Below are 17,500 nucleotides of genomic sequence, written 5' to 3' on the forward strand. Positions count from 1 at the left end.
AGGCTGTAGTATGGTTGACATTACAAAACATGTAGTCAACACGAAGACCAGACGACCCGGGTTAGAATCCCAGTAACTCCCGTTATGGTTCAGTTTACTATTATTATTATTTTGAGGTTGTAGTATGGTTGACATTACAAAACATGTAGTCAACACTAAGACCAGACGACCCGGGTTCGAATCCCAGTAACTCCCGTTATGGTTCAGTTTACTATTATTATTATTTTGAGGTTGTAGTGTGGTTGACATTACAAAACATGTAGTCAATACTAAGACCAGACGACCCGGGTTCGAGTCCCATTAACTCCCGTTATGGTTCAGTTTACTATTATTATTATTTTGAGGTTGTAGTATGGTTGACATTACAAAACATGTAGTCAACACTAAGACCAGACGACCCGGGTTCGAGTCCCAGTAACTCCCGTTATGGTTCAGTTTAGTATTATTATTTTTTTGCTATTAACATGGCCGATAGGGGTCGCTAAACTACAATACGTAATACTTTGTCGTAATTTGGCACATTTCAAAATGACCTACGTGGGCGTGTTAATTGGAGGACTGTCTCCTTGGATGGTCACATGGTTTGAGACCCCATTTCTGACACCTTTTGTCAGAACTAAATGAAGTAGCACTCTCAACCCCAATTTAAAATTGTGTCCGTTTTGAAAGCCGTTGCGAGTCACCAGCGCTAAAGGTCTTTCCACCAGGGCATGCCATTAGTGTCTAAATTTTTGTCAGAACTCAAAGTAGCACCTGCAACTCTGATTTGAACCCTTGTGTATGGGACTAACAATTCACCTTCTGACACCAAAACATTCTTAAAGGTTCCCTGCTGGTCCTGGATTGAAACCATATCTATTGGGTTAAAAAAAAAACTCTCCACTGACCACAAAATAAAAACCCCAAAGAAAAATCAGATTGCGTACAAAGGGCCACCATTCCAATCAGAGTGCCTCATTGCTCTCTGGAGTCAGTCGTTCCACCCATCCCACTTCTGATACCATTGATCTCTTTTCAACCATTAAAGACTCACTTTATCTTCCATACCTTGCATTGCAAGTCAGCCCACTGGAATATCTAGAGAGATATACCTCTGATCTTCCATGCCCTTGTTACCCATCAAAAATGACTTAACATGCAGATTGTGTTGTTGGAATCAAATCTAAATATCCTGACAGCCAACTTGCTGTTGTGTAAGTCCAGCTGGTAGTTGTGGGGGTGGACGGGGAGTATGAGAGTGAGGGACTGCACGGAGGCAACCGTAACGGCTGAGAGGAAGTGGAAGGAGAACGCATGTTTGGCAGTGCGCTGTATTTCTTACCGCTTTGCTAATTGAGTTGAGTCAGATTTATTGAGACTGCGTACAGATTTGACATGTGGCTACATTAAAGCATTAATGTTGCTGTAAGTAAAGTGAAAGGAAGAGGACCAGTGCTGATGCGCCTTAATACTGTGCTTTACTCGAAAACAACCACAGGAAATTAAAGGCAACACTGGAGGTGCCTCGCTATGAATTGAGGGGAAAGAAGTGGAAGGACAGAGTTCATAGGTGGGGATGTAACATTTGGAGGCGGCACAGTAGAGCGCGGGTCTCTCATTGTCATGGTAACTAGGACAAAGGTCACACGATTGTCCCTGAGTGACTGTCCATGACTGTGTGTGCGTGTGTGTGCCCCTACAGTTCTATTTTTATAACAAGTGTTTGACCTTCAGAAAATCGTAAGGAATACCGCTTGGATATTGACAATATTCATTCATAAGGAAGCACTGGCCATGTGTTATACATTTTAATAACAATGACAAAAATACCTATAGCCTATATTAGTTTAGTTGTGAAGTTGTAAACTACGATGAAAGTTGTGCTTTCATCAAACTTTGACGCCATTCTCAATGTCAATGAAGTTGCTGTCACCCGCCTGTCTAAAATATCTGCTTGCGATTGTGGCTCATGTGGATGAATTCCCTTCTTGGAGTGCGTCGGTATGAGTTTAGGAACTCACCCAAAATGGCTGCTTCGAACCAAAGCTTCTGACTTACTGTTAAATTTCGGGCATGGTTCCTAGCATCCCACTATGATAAACATGTCCAGCAAATTTTGCGTCAATTGGTGAAACTGGTGACGGGAGACAAACTTTCCCGACGGGTACTACGGAGTGAGTTTTGGGTGGTCATGTTAAAAAAAAAAAATAGTTGAGAAATTATGTATTAGAAAAGATTAGAAATTCTAAAAAATTTAGATAATTAGAAAGGATTATAGTCAACTAGTCACAATCACGTTGACATTCAAAATCTGCATGTCTTCGACACACATGCTTTGTAGGAGTAATCGTAAATAGCATTACGGCTAACCAGCGTTAGCAACCTTTAATAACTGCATGACGGTGATATACGAGCATCTAAAAGCTCGTTGTATCAGCTCGTTGTAGCTGATTTTCATTTCTGATGAAGAGGGCCAGTTGTCTCAGGAAGCTATTTGACCAGCTAGTTGCTAATGTTTTCATTAGCACACACAGGTTATGTTTGATATATTGTTATAACATCAATGACATGTTTGAATAGAAAATGTGGTTACGCTAATATCTTACTGTATAGCACTAGGTTATAGTTCTTTAGCCTTCAATTTAATTTACACCATCATTTATAAACATGTCAGCAATGAAGGTACAAGCAATTTTAAAAGTGGAATGTATTATCATGTTATGTTAATTGTCTTTATTTTTAATTTGCACATATACCTTAAACACATCAAGCTTGAAGCTCATGATGGTTATGTGAGCATTATGTGAAATTTACATATGATCCGATTAGTCGACTAAATACAAAAATAATCAATGATTAGTCAATTAGGAAAATTGTTCATGGCAGCCTTTATATTGACGTTACTCTCCCTGGGTCATTGCGGCCTGTGATGAACGTCATCATTTCCTAAAGGATTCAGCCTGACCCGTGTTTCCAGATCGCTTTCCGAAGGTGCAACGACGGATCATTACCCCGAGTGTTTGAGTTTGTAGGAAGACCTTCATCCTCTTAATAGTCCATCAACATAAAAGTGCAACCCTTAAAAAATGTTTCATAACCGTCTCATTGACCTCTTCCATGATGTCGTTGTTGAGTGTGCCGTTCATCTACGGGCTCTCTAGCCAGAGGTTGACTTGTAATTAATCCCTGACAACTTGCACTGATTTAAAAAAGAAAGAAAAGCAGAATAAGTAATGGTTCATTAGAATTAACATTAAGTGCTTTCTTAAGCGGAGTACACACGCCGCATTTGAGCAACCCTCTACCCCCTGCCTTCTGATCAGTGTCAGCCAGACCCCAAAGCTAGCAGTTAGCCTAGCTTATTTAGCTTATTTTTTCTTCTACAACTATTCATCTCTCTTATTCTTTGTTGAGTGGCAAGTCGGATGTAAAACAATGAACATTTGATGAGAAGGAGTAACATCGATGGTGTTGAGTCCCGACGCTCTGTCGCTCAGCATGTGCTAGTTGGAACGTCTTCTGCTTCGTAGTCCACTAGCTTTGCAATGGTTAAACGCTTGTGTGTTTACTGACCCAAAAACCATCAAGCATTGACAACAGGAACTGGAGGTCATAAGTACGTTGATTGATAAATTCCACCAATTTTGATGCTTTGTTTAGTGTGACGAAACTTTTATGAGCCAAAGCAGCAGCCATGGGTGCCAACCATCTTATCTGTAAACTCCTGCTGACTGCCAATCAAAACATAATGAGCTGCTCTTGGATTTGTGATTGGATGAGCGAGTCGGAGGGGTTCAGAAAGGAGGACGTGAATGTGATCCACTTCCTGCTGCCTGTTTGTTGGTTTAGCGGGCAATTAGCTTGTATTTTCGCCCGACAATAGCTATTCGATTGTCTCAAGGAACTATGAACACAATTGACAATTTCGAGCTTACATCACAAGTCAAAATGGCGGTCTTACTCTGTGAAATTAAATTTTCCACTCATTGAAAAGCTTTGGACTTTGGATCCTTGCAATTGGATTTGTCAGGATTATTTTGATTTTAAAATGTGATGAAATGTCGTTTGGCTACTATCACAATCTGTCTGATTTGTATGATAGTCGCAGGCAAAAGCAATACAATCCGCTGTTTGTTTTCACCATATATGGTGAAATGCTTCCTTTATACATTATATAAAGGAAGCATTTGCATTGCGCTACATTGGGGAATTATCAGAAATGGTTGGATGTTCAGAATCCTCAGTGCACTGTAATAGTTCAAACGACTTTATCAATACGTTCGAATAACTTTGCAGTACGTTTGAACCACTTTATCAGTACATTCAACCAACATAGCCCAGTCCAACTGTTTACTCCACATTAGTACTTTCATGGTTCCATATTTTGCCACATTACAAAAAATGGCAAACAGGCAAGTTTTTCCATAAAGGTTTCCGCACCAAATAGTCAGTGAAAAGGTACTTTCGAAAATGAATGCCAAATGTAGGAAGCTTTCACACGAGCTTGCGTGACTTTGTCTTGTGTTTTTATGCGAGTCCGGTGCTGAGAATGTGTGAGAGGGTACAAGTGTTTCTGACAGGTGGCTCCATTGTGTCTCCGGCCATGACTTCAACAGTCACAGCCTCTTTCGTGAGGATATGACAAAAGGTGATGGTCGGTGAGGTGCGAGAGGAAAATGTAAATATCACATTGGTGACGGATCACTTCGTTGTATTGCTTACTGCAATGCGTGAGATCTCAAAAACACAAAAATTGATTTTTGGAAAACATTTATGCTACGTATACTGTATGAAACGAAATTGGAGCTGGGGCTACATCGTGGTCATCATTTCATGTAAGAAAAAAAAAGCAGTGAATGTAATGGAACAATTGCCTTGCTTGAATTCCCCTGGAGGAACCTTTTGTTCTTTTTTTCCTGCGAGTGCACTTCATTGTTAATATACATCTCCATGCATCACTTGTAACATCACTACGTAGCCTTTAAGTGTGGTCACAAGGGGGGCTTTAAGTAGAGCGCTGAAGAGGAAGAAAGATCTGGATCACCTTAAAGCGAAACAGGAAGCTGGGAAAAAAAAAACATCTGCTTACGCTTCTCTTTTGTGAGTAACAATAAGAGGCACGTCAGCAATGCATACAATCATCATTTGGCTTTTATTCATTAAAATCATCACATTGCCTCCCAAGCAAACACACTCTCTTTTCTTTTTCTTTTCTTTTCTTTCCTTTAAACAAACCTGCTTGACTTCTACACAGTGAGTCGTCACATTTCCACTTGACAGCGCACGGCTTCCAACTCCAAACATTCCTTCCTACCTGCTAAATCACAGTCGCTGTCGGGCGAATAAGTGAACATTTTAGGGCATGATCGTGGCGATCGGGTGTTGCGTTATTTATGCGGTCTGCTGGCAGGACTCGGCATCGAATCAAATTGATTTACATGAGCTTGTATTAAAACAACCTGAGCTGACCGCAGTGCTGTGCAAACATTAGAGAGAACTCGTAATAAATAAAGAGGTAATGTAAACTTATGAGGTCGAAACACTAAAAAGATTCAACGCGAAAAGGGAAAACAGCCAAAAGCTATAAAGTAGCACTAGGAATGGTAGCATTTTCTTTTAGTTGTATCTAAATGTGAATGTATTGCATACAAAATGTTAAATAAGCAAATTGGATGTATGTAAGTTGCCTTACCTCTCAAGCTAACTATTTTATTATTGTTTTTTGTCGGGATGGGCGAGTACCCACACCAGGTATCGGTATCGGGTCAATACCCAGCCTTATTTCAAGTTATCGGTATTTATTCCAGGGTTATTATAGTTTTTGGATTTTCATTTTGGTTAGTTTTTATTTCATTTTGAGTTTTGTTTTTTACATTTAGTTCGTTTTAATTGGTTTTCAGGGTGGTTCTGTTAGTTTTTATTAGCTTTGTTTTAGTTTCAGTATTAGTTTTCTTTTTTTATGTGTATTACTTGTGCACAATATTTAATAAACACCATGGTAAAAACACATTTCTTACCTAGCGTTGCATTTCGGCTGAGTTAAATGAAAAAGCAGGCGAGCCAAAAGTCAAGCAGGCAAATTTGGTTGTCTAGGAAAGACATCTTCTGAAGGTGCTTTTCTATTGGCTCCTGAGAGATGACATCACTTTTGTGTGACACACTTTCAAACGTCTTTATTCCGGTTAACATTGAAATAAATATACTCAAAATCACATTTAAAATCATCCCCAAAGGCTCACGTATTAAATGAATAAGCAAAGACTAAAAGGAAGGACATTTTCGCTTTAATCATAGTTAGTTTTAATTAGTTTTGTAAACATAAAATATAGTTTCAGCTAGTTTTTATTTTAATTTGTTAATGATTTTTGTTTTTGTTTTTGTTGTTGTTTTTTGTTAAACTTATAATAACCTTGGTATTCGCAACAGTGGAAGAAAATTTTAGCCACTGAAACTTCTTTCAGGTGCAAATAAATAAATAGGGCATTGGTCATTTTGCTTTTAAGCAGCCATTTTGGGTGAATTCCATGACTTGTACTGGGGAATTGATCTGTAAAATGGCTATGGCATGAATTCTTAAAATATATTAAAAGCCTTTTAAAACATAATCGTTGATTCCTACTGCTCTATTTACAGTATTTAATCCGTGCATACATGATAAAGGAAAAAAGAAATCGTTTCAACACCAGCGTGTCGGAAACAGTAACTTGAGGCAAACTTGTTGATGCCGCGTTAAACAGCCTGTGCAGTCTCATGAGAGGACATCCTTCTTTGCAATTAGAGCCGAGCGTCTTGTGACCGCGCTGCGTCATCGGGGGTCAGCCCGACCGGCACAATGAGCCCCTTCACGAGGCTCCCAGAAGACAGAATCGATTCGCTCGACTTATTAATTCATACATCCACTCATGAGTCCAGTAAATAACAAGTGTATCTTAATGGATGCTGACGGAACTCATGGCCGTGTTTCCCTCTGTATTTGCCCCTGCTGGCTTGCACAAATGTACAATTATGTTGTGTATTTGTATTTTACAGGGAGTTATATAACGTCTTCTTCCATTCATGACCTTTCTCCATTAAAATAATTGGTTATTTTGGTTATAACTACATTTACTTGGCATAAATTGTTGGGTTGTCGACATGATCGGAAGACAGGGCCGATCATGTGATATTATTATTATTATTATTATTATTATTATTATTATTATTATTATTATTATTATTATTATTATTATTATTATTATCGTTCTTATTATTATTATTATTGTTGTCTAATTTTAATCTGTGCATCCAGGGAAAAAAATATTGCAGCTCTGCTTACCTTTTAGCCTTGACATGATAGTGGGTGTGTCGTATCCATGGGGAGATGGAGCTATTTCATAGCTATTTTCTATATCATACTCTGTGTACGGGGAGAATTTAAGTACGGAAATTAGTCCCCGCTCATAGTCACATTTTAAAAACAAGGCAAATAACATAAAATTGACTTACTTACGTGTCGTTGTTGTTGTTTTTTTAAATATTCCCAAAACAGCAAAACAAACAGAAAATATCAAAAAAAACACCCCACCACAAAAACACTCGGCTATACAAAACTATATAACCAACCATATATATAATTAAACATACACAAATATGTATCCACTTACAAAATATATATATATATATATTTGTGTTATTTATTTATTTATTTACCAAGATGGATTTAGATGTTTAAATTCACGCTTGATGGGTCGGTAAGCACTCTAGTGCCCTAACTATTTGTTTACTATCCATTAAAAAGTCAATTTTTCATAATAAGTCCCCTTTAAAGCAGTCTTATTCCTGCATTTTGGTTTGCAAGCTAACACTCTCAACCCACGCCACCCTTCACTTTTCTTATGTACTGTATTTTAATGCTTTGAAAGTTATGCTGACTTTGTAGGAGTTGCAGCTGCCTCCTGGACGATGGCCAACGTGCTGACAATTCACTTTTGATATTTTTTCCTCAAATCACGTCAAATAATGTTTGAACATAAAGTATATGGAAGCTTTGTGGTACTCATTTTAATGATCCCACATAAGAATTGAAGACCTCCCCAGCGTTACAATCATCTTCCACTGCTTTGGTCTGATAACCATGCACATTATGAGCAAGTGAGCAATAACGCCCTCACGTTAAAAGATAAAAATGCCTTGTTTGCCATCTCATTTCCTGGAACGATAATGAGCCGAGGTACTTAAAGTCACCATGTGGTGTCGTTGCATCAGCAGTTTTTTTCTTCTTCTTTCACAACAGCAGTTGTTGAACATTAAATATTCATTTTTATTAGAAATGTATCATCTTGAAAGTGGTGTTCGACCATGTGGGTGCTGCGAATCATTGTTGCCGCACTTTAAGATGCAACCGCTGACAGTTCTGTGGGCTGGGAGAGGTGAAAGGCGCTCTAGTGAGTTTTGGAAGGATGGATGGTGCGTGTGTGTTTGCAGGGTTTGGCTGAGGGTGTGTTGATTTACTGCTATACTCCAGCCATTCAAACATAGAGAAAAGATGGATGATGTTTGACTTTGACCATCATAACTTTGCCAGAGGCTTGTCTTTTATTGATAAGTCTGCTTTTAACATACATTATAATGTGAGTCATTAGCTATTTTTCCCCTCCCTGGTATTGAATATTGTGTATGAATCATCCCTATAAAAAAAAATGCAGCAAACATTTTAGAATCCACCCTGCTGCTTTTGTCCGCAGTCACATCATCAATAAATACAAATCATCCAGATCAATTGGTAGCCATACATGCCCACAGCATGACACTACATCCCTTGTTTCACTGATGAGATGGTACTGTAATTTTTTTATCATACTGAGAGCTGAAATATTTTGAATAATTTAAATTATGTCTGGTCCAGTGCACTTTCTATATCTTTCACTAACATGTGAGTACAGTAATGGAGTACTCAATAAAACTAAAAGTAAATAAAACTCAGTATTGATATTTGGTAACTGTAGAAGTAGTCCAGAAAGTGTTAAGGGTCATGTGTATGGGCAAACAATTATGGTACCAATGTTCCATACATGCATTATTCATATTACAAAAATGAGCGGTAAAAATCATACATAAGGCTGAATTTGAGTACACACTTATCATCTGTTTATTTAATTAAGATTATTGACCTTGTGAAATGAAGAACCATATCCATATTAATCTCATTTAAAGCCTCTAACAAATCCCTACCAAACAATGTCCGATTTGTATTTATTTATGTATGTTTTACTTATTGAGAGTACATATGCATATAAGAAGCATTAGACATTTTACACCTCCGAAATACCAGGATGAGTTTTTATGAACCTGAAATATATTGTACTCTAAATTATGCAGACTATCATTTAGATATCTACTATAATGTAATATATGTCAGGTTTCCTAATCAGTTTACTAACTGTAATTTGCATTATTAATTTTACCATTTGGGAAGCTAAAGTAGAATACCGTGTTATATAAATGTGAGCTGGGGGCAGGATTTAATACGTTTTCTTCTTCCCACTCCTTTTATGAGCATTACATGTAGTGATTGTTTTTTTGTTTTTGTTTTTTTTGTGTACATGGAAATAGCTTTTTTTTTTATTGCTGCATTTGTATATTTGAATGGCTTCTTGTATGTACATGAGATGTTTTGTTTCATTCTGCTCAAAAATAAATAAATGAATGAATGAAAAAAACAAAACATGACACATAATATACTGTTAAAAGTCTCCATATTAAAAAAAAATCATTCATTTAAAAATATGGCATTTCCAAGGATTGAAAAATGCTTAAATAATAATAATAATAATAATAATAATAATAATAATAATAATAATAATAAACATGATCTAAGACAGGGGAATTTTTTTTTTAACTAATTTCTGTTATAATCTATTTTAACATTCTAGAGTTCTCACCTCTTAAGCATTCTCTGATACTAAGTAATAATACGACAAGTAATTTGGATACATAAAATCTCCCCCAAAAAGCAATAGCCCAAAGTAGCATATTTCATTAAAATTGCATAAAGTTCATGGCAAATTTCTGTTCTTCAAATTTCTAATTTATAGTTCCGCCATTGCGAGTACCGATACTTTAAAATAAGGCTGGGTATTTGCCCAATGCTGATACCCAGAGTTCAAAGTAAACATGGTGAAGCTGCATTTAGCTGTTATGCTGCACACAAATGGAATAATTTACCAACAGTAGTGAAGTCAGCCCTGAGTGTAAATGCTTTTAAATGTTTGCTGTCTAATGTTTTAACATTGTTTAGTAAATGTTGTAACCTACTTTTGTTTTCTCTTTTTTGCTTCTGAATGTTGCTAACTAGCTTATAGGTGTTGTTTTTCCTTGTGTAAAGCACGTTGAGTTGCCTTGTGTATGAAATGTGCTATAGAAATGAACTTACCTTGCCATGCCTAGTATCAGTAGTAGCAACACGTAAAACATCAGTTGTACAGGATTTTCACTCATATAAGCAGCACTTCATCACCAAGTTGCATATTCTTGTATGTGGCACATGCATCAGATGCAAATAGTGATTTCTAATGTGCATGTTCTCCTCTTGTGTGTCTACTCAGATGTTGGAGCCAAAGGTGGACGCGCCCTCTTGTGAGCTGGGCGGAGTCGGGGTGGACAGAGGGGGCGTGTGCCTCCACCTGCCGCCCCGCAGTTCTGAGGGGGAGGAGAGCAGTCTATATCCGTCCAGCCCCTCTGAACCCTTGACCCTGAGCAGCCCTCACCCCTCGGATCCCCTCAGCCCTCTAAACGAGGTCTACCTGCCCCTCGGAAGGCTGGGCGGCTCGGAGGAGCGCCACAAGGTGCCGCCCACGCCTCCGCCTTCCACCGAGGGCGAGGATTGGAAGAGCTTGGACGGACATGAGATGGAGATGTGGCGAGAGGGCAGCCAGAGAGAGGGAGAGTATGAGGAAGAGGAGAGTGTGAGCAGGAAGAGCGAGTTGGAGGAGTTAGCAGAGCAAGAGGAAGAGGAAGTTCACCTCCACCTGCTGGTTTCAAACACAGACGAGGACAACGCTTCCGAGCCGCCCGACACAAACGCACCTCCGTCGTCCTCCTCGTCCTCATTCGTCATCCCCGAGCTGCGCCTGGACCGCTCCTTCAGCGCCGATGCCCTCTCCTCGCCCAACACAGACGAAGAAGAATACGAGGAGGAGGAGGAGGAAGACGATGAGGAAGACGATGAGGACGACGACGACTCAGAGGAGGACGACAGCGACGACGCCTACCTGCAGCGCAGCGACAGCAAGCGGCGCTCCATGGTGGAGGCCGCCACCTGCGAGAAGCACGGCGGCGGGGGCCTCAGCGTGCAGAACTCGCTGCGCCGGCGCACCCACAGCGAGGGCAGCCTGCTGCAGGACCCGCGCACGCCCTGCTTCACCTCCGACAACGCCATCAACTGCTTGGAGACGGGCGGCGGGTGCCACAAGGGCGGCTGGACGCTGCCCTCGCCCAAGACCTTGAAGAAAGAGCTCACCAAGAACGGAGGCTCCATGCATCAGCTGTGCATGCTCTTCTCAGGGAGGAAGGTAAGCGCAAGTACCCTTTAGGCTTGGATGGGGGACGTCCCATGCCAACTCACCAAGTGGGTTTAACCAAGCATATTTTGATTTTAACTCATTCAAACCCAAAAACGTGTAAATATGTTTTTTAATACTTTCTCCTTTATTCCTAAAAACGTATTTATACATTTTTGTTTTGACGCCGCTTCTAACATGAAGAGGGGGCTTAAAGCAATGGCCGTTATTACAAAAACGGCCAGCAGGTGGCATCAGTGTATAAGAGACCAACCAGGGCCATGTTGCAATAAGCTATTTTCGACTGTTTTTACCAGGAATGTGAATATCAATTAAATTTAGCTATATTCTAATGCTAATTGCTGCAAAACGGAAACCGATACAAATATGCTTTTTTTCCTGATAAAAGAAGAGGCTCTAATCTTTATTTTGGTTCCATGTTTTTATAGCAATAGAACATATTATTCTGTGGGCCTGGCAAAATTTGTCAAAATCCAGTAAAAAAGCCAGGAATGAAGGGAGTTGCTTTAGTAAAAATGACTGAGAGTTAAAATGGTTTAAAAAAAAATTGGGGGGGGGGGGGTTGATTTGGCTTGAGCATGACTGCACACACTCATCCTTGTTTTCCTGTAGCTGTGGAGATGATTACAAGAGAAAAGTTGCAGAAAAGATGTCACAAAATATATTTCAAACCCAAACGCTAAGAAAAGCTTTCCTCTTAACTATAGTAGCTCAACCTCAGCTGTCGGAAGCCAGTGAACTTTTGTCCACATGCTTTTATGTACATATCCTCTGTGTTAGGTCGTCAAACAATGAGCAGAATGAGTGATGATGAGACCAGACTTGCTAGGGAAAGTCCTCCCCAGTGATGAGTCATGGATCTTCGAGTACGACCCAAACACCAAAGGGCCAAAGACTTCAGCGAAAAAGTCCGACATCGCCGAGACCAAAGAGAGCAAGACAGTCCAAGTCTTTGGACATCAACCGACACGTCAACAAAAGATCCAATGGCGCATGGTTCGTTCAATGCACAAGAAGAGGCGAGAGCTGTCGCAGGACGCGCCTCGGCACAATGTCCCGAGCAGCATCTGACAGTTCCTGGCTGAGAAGATTATCACCGTGCTGGAGCAATCTGCCTTCTCACCCGATCTGGTCTTGGAGGATCCGGGAAGAATTCCAGGAGTGCGTTACAGCATGACAGAGAAGGCTGGGGAAATCCAGGCGGATAACTTCAAAGGGAAAAACTTGTCGTTTGGATTTGAAATGTTAAAATCGTTTGTGACACCGGTCCTGGAACTTTTCAGACAAATCTCACATTGACATATACCCTAATCTAAGATGTATGTACACACATAACTAAACATACACACATTCTTTTATTCGTGCAATAGTGGGGACGCGTATTGACAAAACACATTCCTGAGCCCTTCACATCTGAAGCATCAAACAATCATGAATTTATCCTAATGTACACACGAACAAAATGAAACACAAACACACGTCCTTGTTTACCTATAGTTATGGGGAGGCCTCGTTGACGAAACACATTCCTGAGCCTTTGGCATCTCGAGCGCTCAAGCAGTCAAGAGTTTAGTCACAAGTCTACGCGCACACAAACACACATTGAAAAGAAAAAAAAGCAGCCTGACTATCACAAACACACATCCTTGTCTTCTTGTAGTTATGTAGATGCATTGTTGATTGAATGAACTTCCTGATACCTTTTCCATCTGACACGCTAAGCATCGTCATGACCGTCTAATCACCCTAAGTTTTACCTCTTAAATGCAGACAAGGCTGTGTGACAAGACACACACACACACACACACATTCTGGTGCTGCTACAGTGGCAGGGATGCGTCATTATCATAATGCCTTCCTGAGCCTGTTGCAGCCATGCGCATAGTCATGACCTCAACCTGACCTTTAAATATAATCCAAACCTTCCTGGACCGGCACACAAAACATTGAGAAATATTCAACACACAGTTGCTACTTTATTAGGTACAGCAGTACAACCTTGACGATATCCAGCACACAATGCTCAGTTTACACGGAAAATATCCAATATGTAACCATTTTTCAATCTGTCAGTTGTACTGTACTTCATGTTGACTAAATTATTTAAAAAAGAGTGACATCAAGTGGCCACAGGGAGCAAGTGCATGTTGGGAAAGACCAAGTGGCACTGTTTGTTTCACTATAGAATAAAAAGTCCCAAGACTAAATAATCATAATGCTTTCTCGTTTCTTTTATAGCCATCTAATAATTAAAAATATACTTCAATTCATAATTTTGGCTCAACTGAATATGGAAATCAAATTTAAAGTTACAAAGTACAAGAGCAGTATCACTAGTTGTCCAGCAGAGGGCAGCATGCATTACATCCTCTTTTTGTTTGCGATCTAAGACTGTGGCTTTTGTGTTTTGGTTCTGAGATTATATTCTACAACATCCCCTGAGTTGTTGTTGAGAGCTCTTTATCTCTACATGATATGTTTTTATTCAAACGTGTTACTCTTAAATGCCTGCATATGACAAGAAAGATAGCTCGTCATGTGGAGGGCACTCCATCACTTTTGGATTAATCAAAGGCAGGGACTCCTCCTTATCTGGCCGCTCTTGCAGCTGGGCCGTCAGCACATTTGGCATCCTTAAATGGCATTGAGATTGTAAATATGTGAGTGTGGGCAAGCAGCAGCAGCAGCAAGCGGCGGTGCCTCCCGCACGGCCCCAGACGATTGGTCCTGCCTTAGTCGAGGCCAACTGGACCACCCCCGTTGGCGTCACGGCCATCGCATTTGAGGAGTCCGTTTCCATTATTTAATGTCATCTGCCACCCTCACACACACATACAGTGACACAGAGTAATTGTGAAGTTTCTATACTTTTTTGCATTTTGCCTGCCTGCATATGTATAGCCAAAAATGTACAATCACAACAATATGGCATGCATTTTTTCTGTTCATGTAGTATTTGTAGTAGTGGTAGTAGGTGTCACTTTTATAATGGAAGCAAGGTGGCGATCAAAATAGTGTAAAAAAACAAATAATAATCAAATAAAATATCAAAGTTAAAAACCCAATAATAATTAAAGAAATTATCAAAGCAATAGCAATTAAAGTGATAAAGTCATTGATTAAGAACAGTAAAGCTACTGTGGTCACAATTCAAGTCAATTAAAATGTGAGTTTTATTAAAGTGATAATTCAAGTAATAAAAAAATTGCTTAATACTAAAATAGTGGTAGTAAAGTAAAAGTAATTATTTTTGTATTATTATTATTTTAAAATGATAAAGTAATTAATCAAATAATAAAATGACTCTCCAAGTGATATTAAAGTAATAATTAAATAAATGATGAAGTAATAAGAAATATTTGCTATAGGAATAATTAAAGTGATGATTAAAGTAATTACATAATGAAAGTGAATACAGCAATACAATAATAAACATTAAAGTCATAATAATTGTCTCAGTAAAATCTCAGTACTTAATTACGCTTATAAAATAACAACAGTTAAAGTAATACTAAAGTAATTGTTAAGCTTGTAGCTACGATTAAAGTGATAAAAATCCAAGTATTATCAAAGTAATAATTAAAGTAATAATTATCAAAATATTAATTAAATTACTAATCATTCCAGTCATTTTTAGTTTTTAGTTTTTTGCAATGACAGGGTAGTTATTACTACTGTACACGCAATAATGTGACATTTTAGTATGATTTTAAACAAAATAATGTAGTGTAATTAGAACTTTTTTTTAAACTGCATAAAAAAAAACTACTAATAAAAAAATATTTATTATTTGCCCTAACAGTTTTTGAAATTGTAATTGAGATTTTTATAACACAAACGCTTTTAAAAATATGTTGAGGCAGAACTCAAAATGAGGGATTTGTTTGTACAGGATGTTGCACTTTCACACGTTTAAAAAATATAAAGAGCCATCTACGTTAAACAAAAATTGTTTAACCTCTATTATACTTTCCTAATAAATTATTGTGAGAACACGTTGCTATGAAAGTTTTCCTTTCCCAAATCCAGTACTGAACGTTAAAGTTCCAATGACTCACCCTTTTTGTAAATTGTGTACGATCAATAAATCAGACGAGGCCCCAAATTTGGCTTTGGTTTTGATTTATGTCCCACGGAACGAGTGCCATCTCTGTGCCTGTACCGTCTCTCTGCTCTCTTTGACAGCAGGATTGGACAGAGAGCAGATCTAGAGGAATAGTGTCGCTCTGATTTCCACCGAAGATACTGCATATCGTTTCGTTATAGTTTTGAATGCTTCCATGTTAATAAGACATTTTGCGGGATATTTGCAGCAACGTTTAATTTACATCACAACCCACCAATTCCGCCCCCACATTTACGCACGCTTCCATTTTTCTTCCTGTTAATGAAGACGCTGCACTCACTGAGACACGTCTTAACACGGCCTGTAAACATTTTGTTTATGGGCTGTAAAATGTTTGTTTGAAATGCGTGTAAATACCGTCCGTCTCGGCTGACGCGCAATGGAAACAGTTACAGCGTAGTTCAGGGTAACTTACGTTCCCTTGCGTCGTTGTCAAGAGTCCACGCAAGTGGGTGGAACAAAAGTGGGCATACTGTACTGTAAGTTACGTTTGTTAAATTGCGTACTGCATGAGTATGACACAGGATGAGTGTAGTGCTAAGCAAATATACTGGAGGAATACTTCCTGCTTGTTGCGAAGCCCTCCAGTTCATTTGGAGGGTGTCTGTCTACATTTCACCCACCTTGCATTTTGTCCAAATATTGGAATCAAAATACTAAAAAAGTCGTGTGCTCAAATAGTGGCCAGAGGAAGTTACTGTATTTACGCAAATACAGACAGTAGTACACAGTGTTTATTTGAAAGTGGTGAGTACCTTGGTTAAATTAACATGGACGAACATTTGCACAATAAGAGTTTAATAATAGCATGCATTAATAATAGCCTAATAATGTAATAACCTAGTAATAACATAATAATAACATAGTAATAAGAATGATAACCAAATTATCCCCCCCCCCCCACAACATTCCATAGAATCCCATTATTGAATTATAGCTAAAGACCCAAATCCTGACCCTAACCCTGCCATGCCATGAGCAATTACTAGAAACTAATCTGGAGCCCGTGGACAAAATTATCGGTAAACAAAGTGCCCTTTTTGGGTAAAACACCGCAGCTAAGCTCTACAAAGACAAACGTGCTGTTGTGATTAATGTGCCACACGGTTTGTGCAAGTCACACTACTGCACGTGAGCGTAGCTGAAAATAGACTTCCACCATCAATTCATTGGACGTTTATGGAAACAGTGTTGAAATATCTGTTGATGATGAGTGTTAATGTTGTTTGGTCTAGATGGAAATAAAAAAAAATAAAGTCAGGGTGTCGTATTTGTCACTAACTGCACATTCTGCAACAGTCATTTAATCAATTGAATCACCAGAATCGCATGTTGTTTACTTAGAAGGCCTGCACGGGACAAAAGTTCGAATCAATGCGGGGCAGCACAAAAATACTAAATGCGTACGGGTAAATATTTACGGACAGGAGCAAACTCTGCGGACATTCAACACAGTGTCCTGCGAGCTGGGACTATTGGGAAAAACTGGAACAAACTCAATAAATGGCCAAGCTTTGCAGCTTGGCCATTTATGGTGTTTAACTTCACAGCTTGCAATAAATTAAATCACCGACTGTCTTTCCCAGTAAACATCTTAAGTGTGCTCTACCAGTTTTGGAACTTTTCCCATTTCACTTTATGGCACTGGAAGATAAAACTGGACCAGTAATATTACTCACGTTGTTATTTTTCCTTTCATTTTGAATGGAACTGGTAAAAGGGGCAATCAAAATTCCCAGGTCGAGAAACCTTTTTAAAAAAACAAACAAATTGGAACTGTTTTGAATTTAATTTGAATTTTAATTAGATTTGAATGTATATATATATATATATATAT

General features: G+C 38.9%; 1 protein-coding gene across 8 annotated transcripts in view; it reads left to right on the forward strand.

The window, feature by feature from the left end:
* rgs3a (regulator of G protein signaling 3a) overlaps nt 1-17,500 on the forward strand; it is a 123,199-nt gene that overhangs the window by 77,457 nt on the left and 28,242 nt on the right. For all 8 annotated transcript variants that reach the window (XM_077586332.1, XM_077586333.1, XM_077586335.1 and 5 more), the window contains one exon: nt 10,563-11,528. In XM_077586332.1, coding sequence (XP_077442458.1) covers nt 10,563-11,528 — 966 coding nt within the window. The remainder of the gene's footprint in view (nt 1-10,562; nt 11,529-17,500) is intronic.

The sequence above is a fragment of the Vanacampus margaritifer genome, chromosome 14, assembly GCF_051991255.1.
Source record: "Vanacampus margaritifer isolate UIUO_Vmar chromosome 14, RoL_Vmar_1.0, whole genome shotgun sequence".
Lineage (NCBI taxonomy): Eukaryota > Metazoa > Chordata > Actinopteri > Syngnathiformes > Syngnathidae > Vanacampus > Vanacampus margaritifer.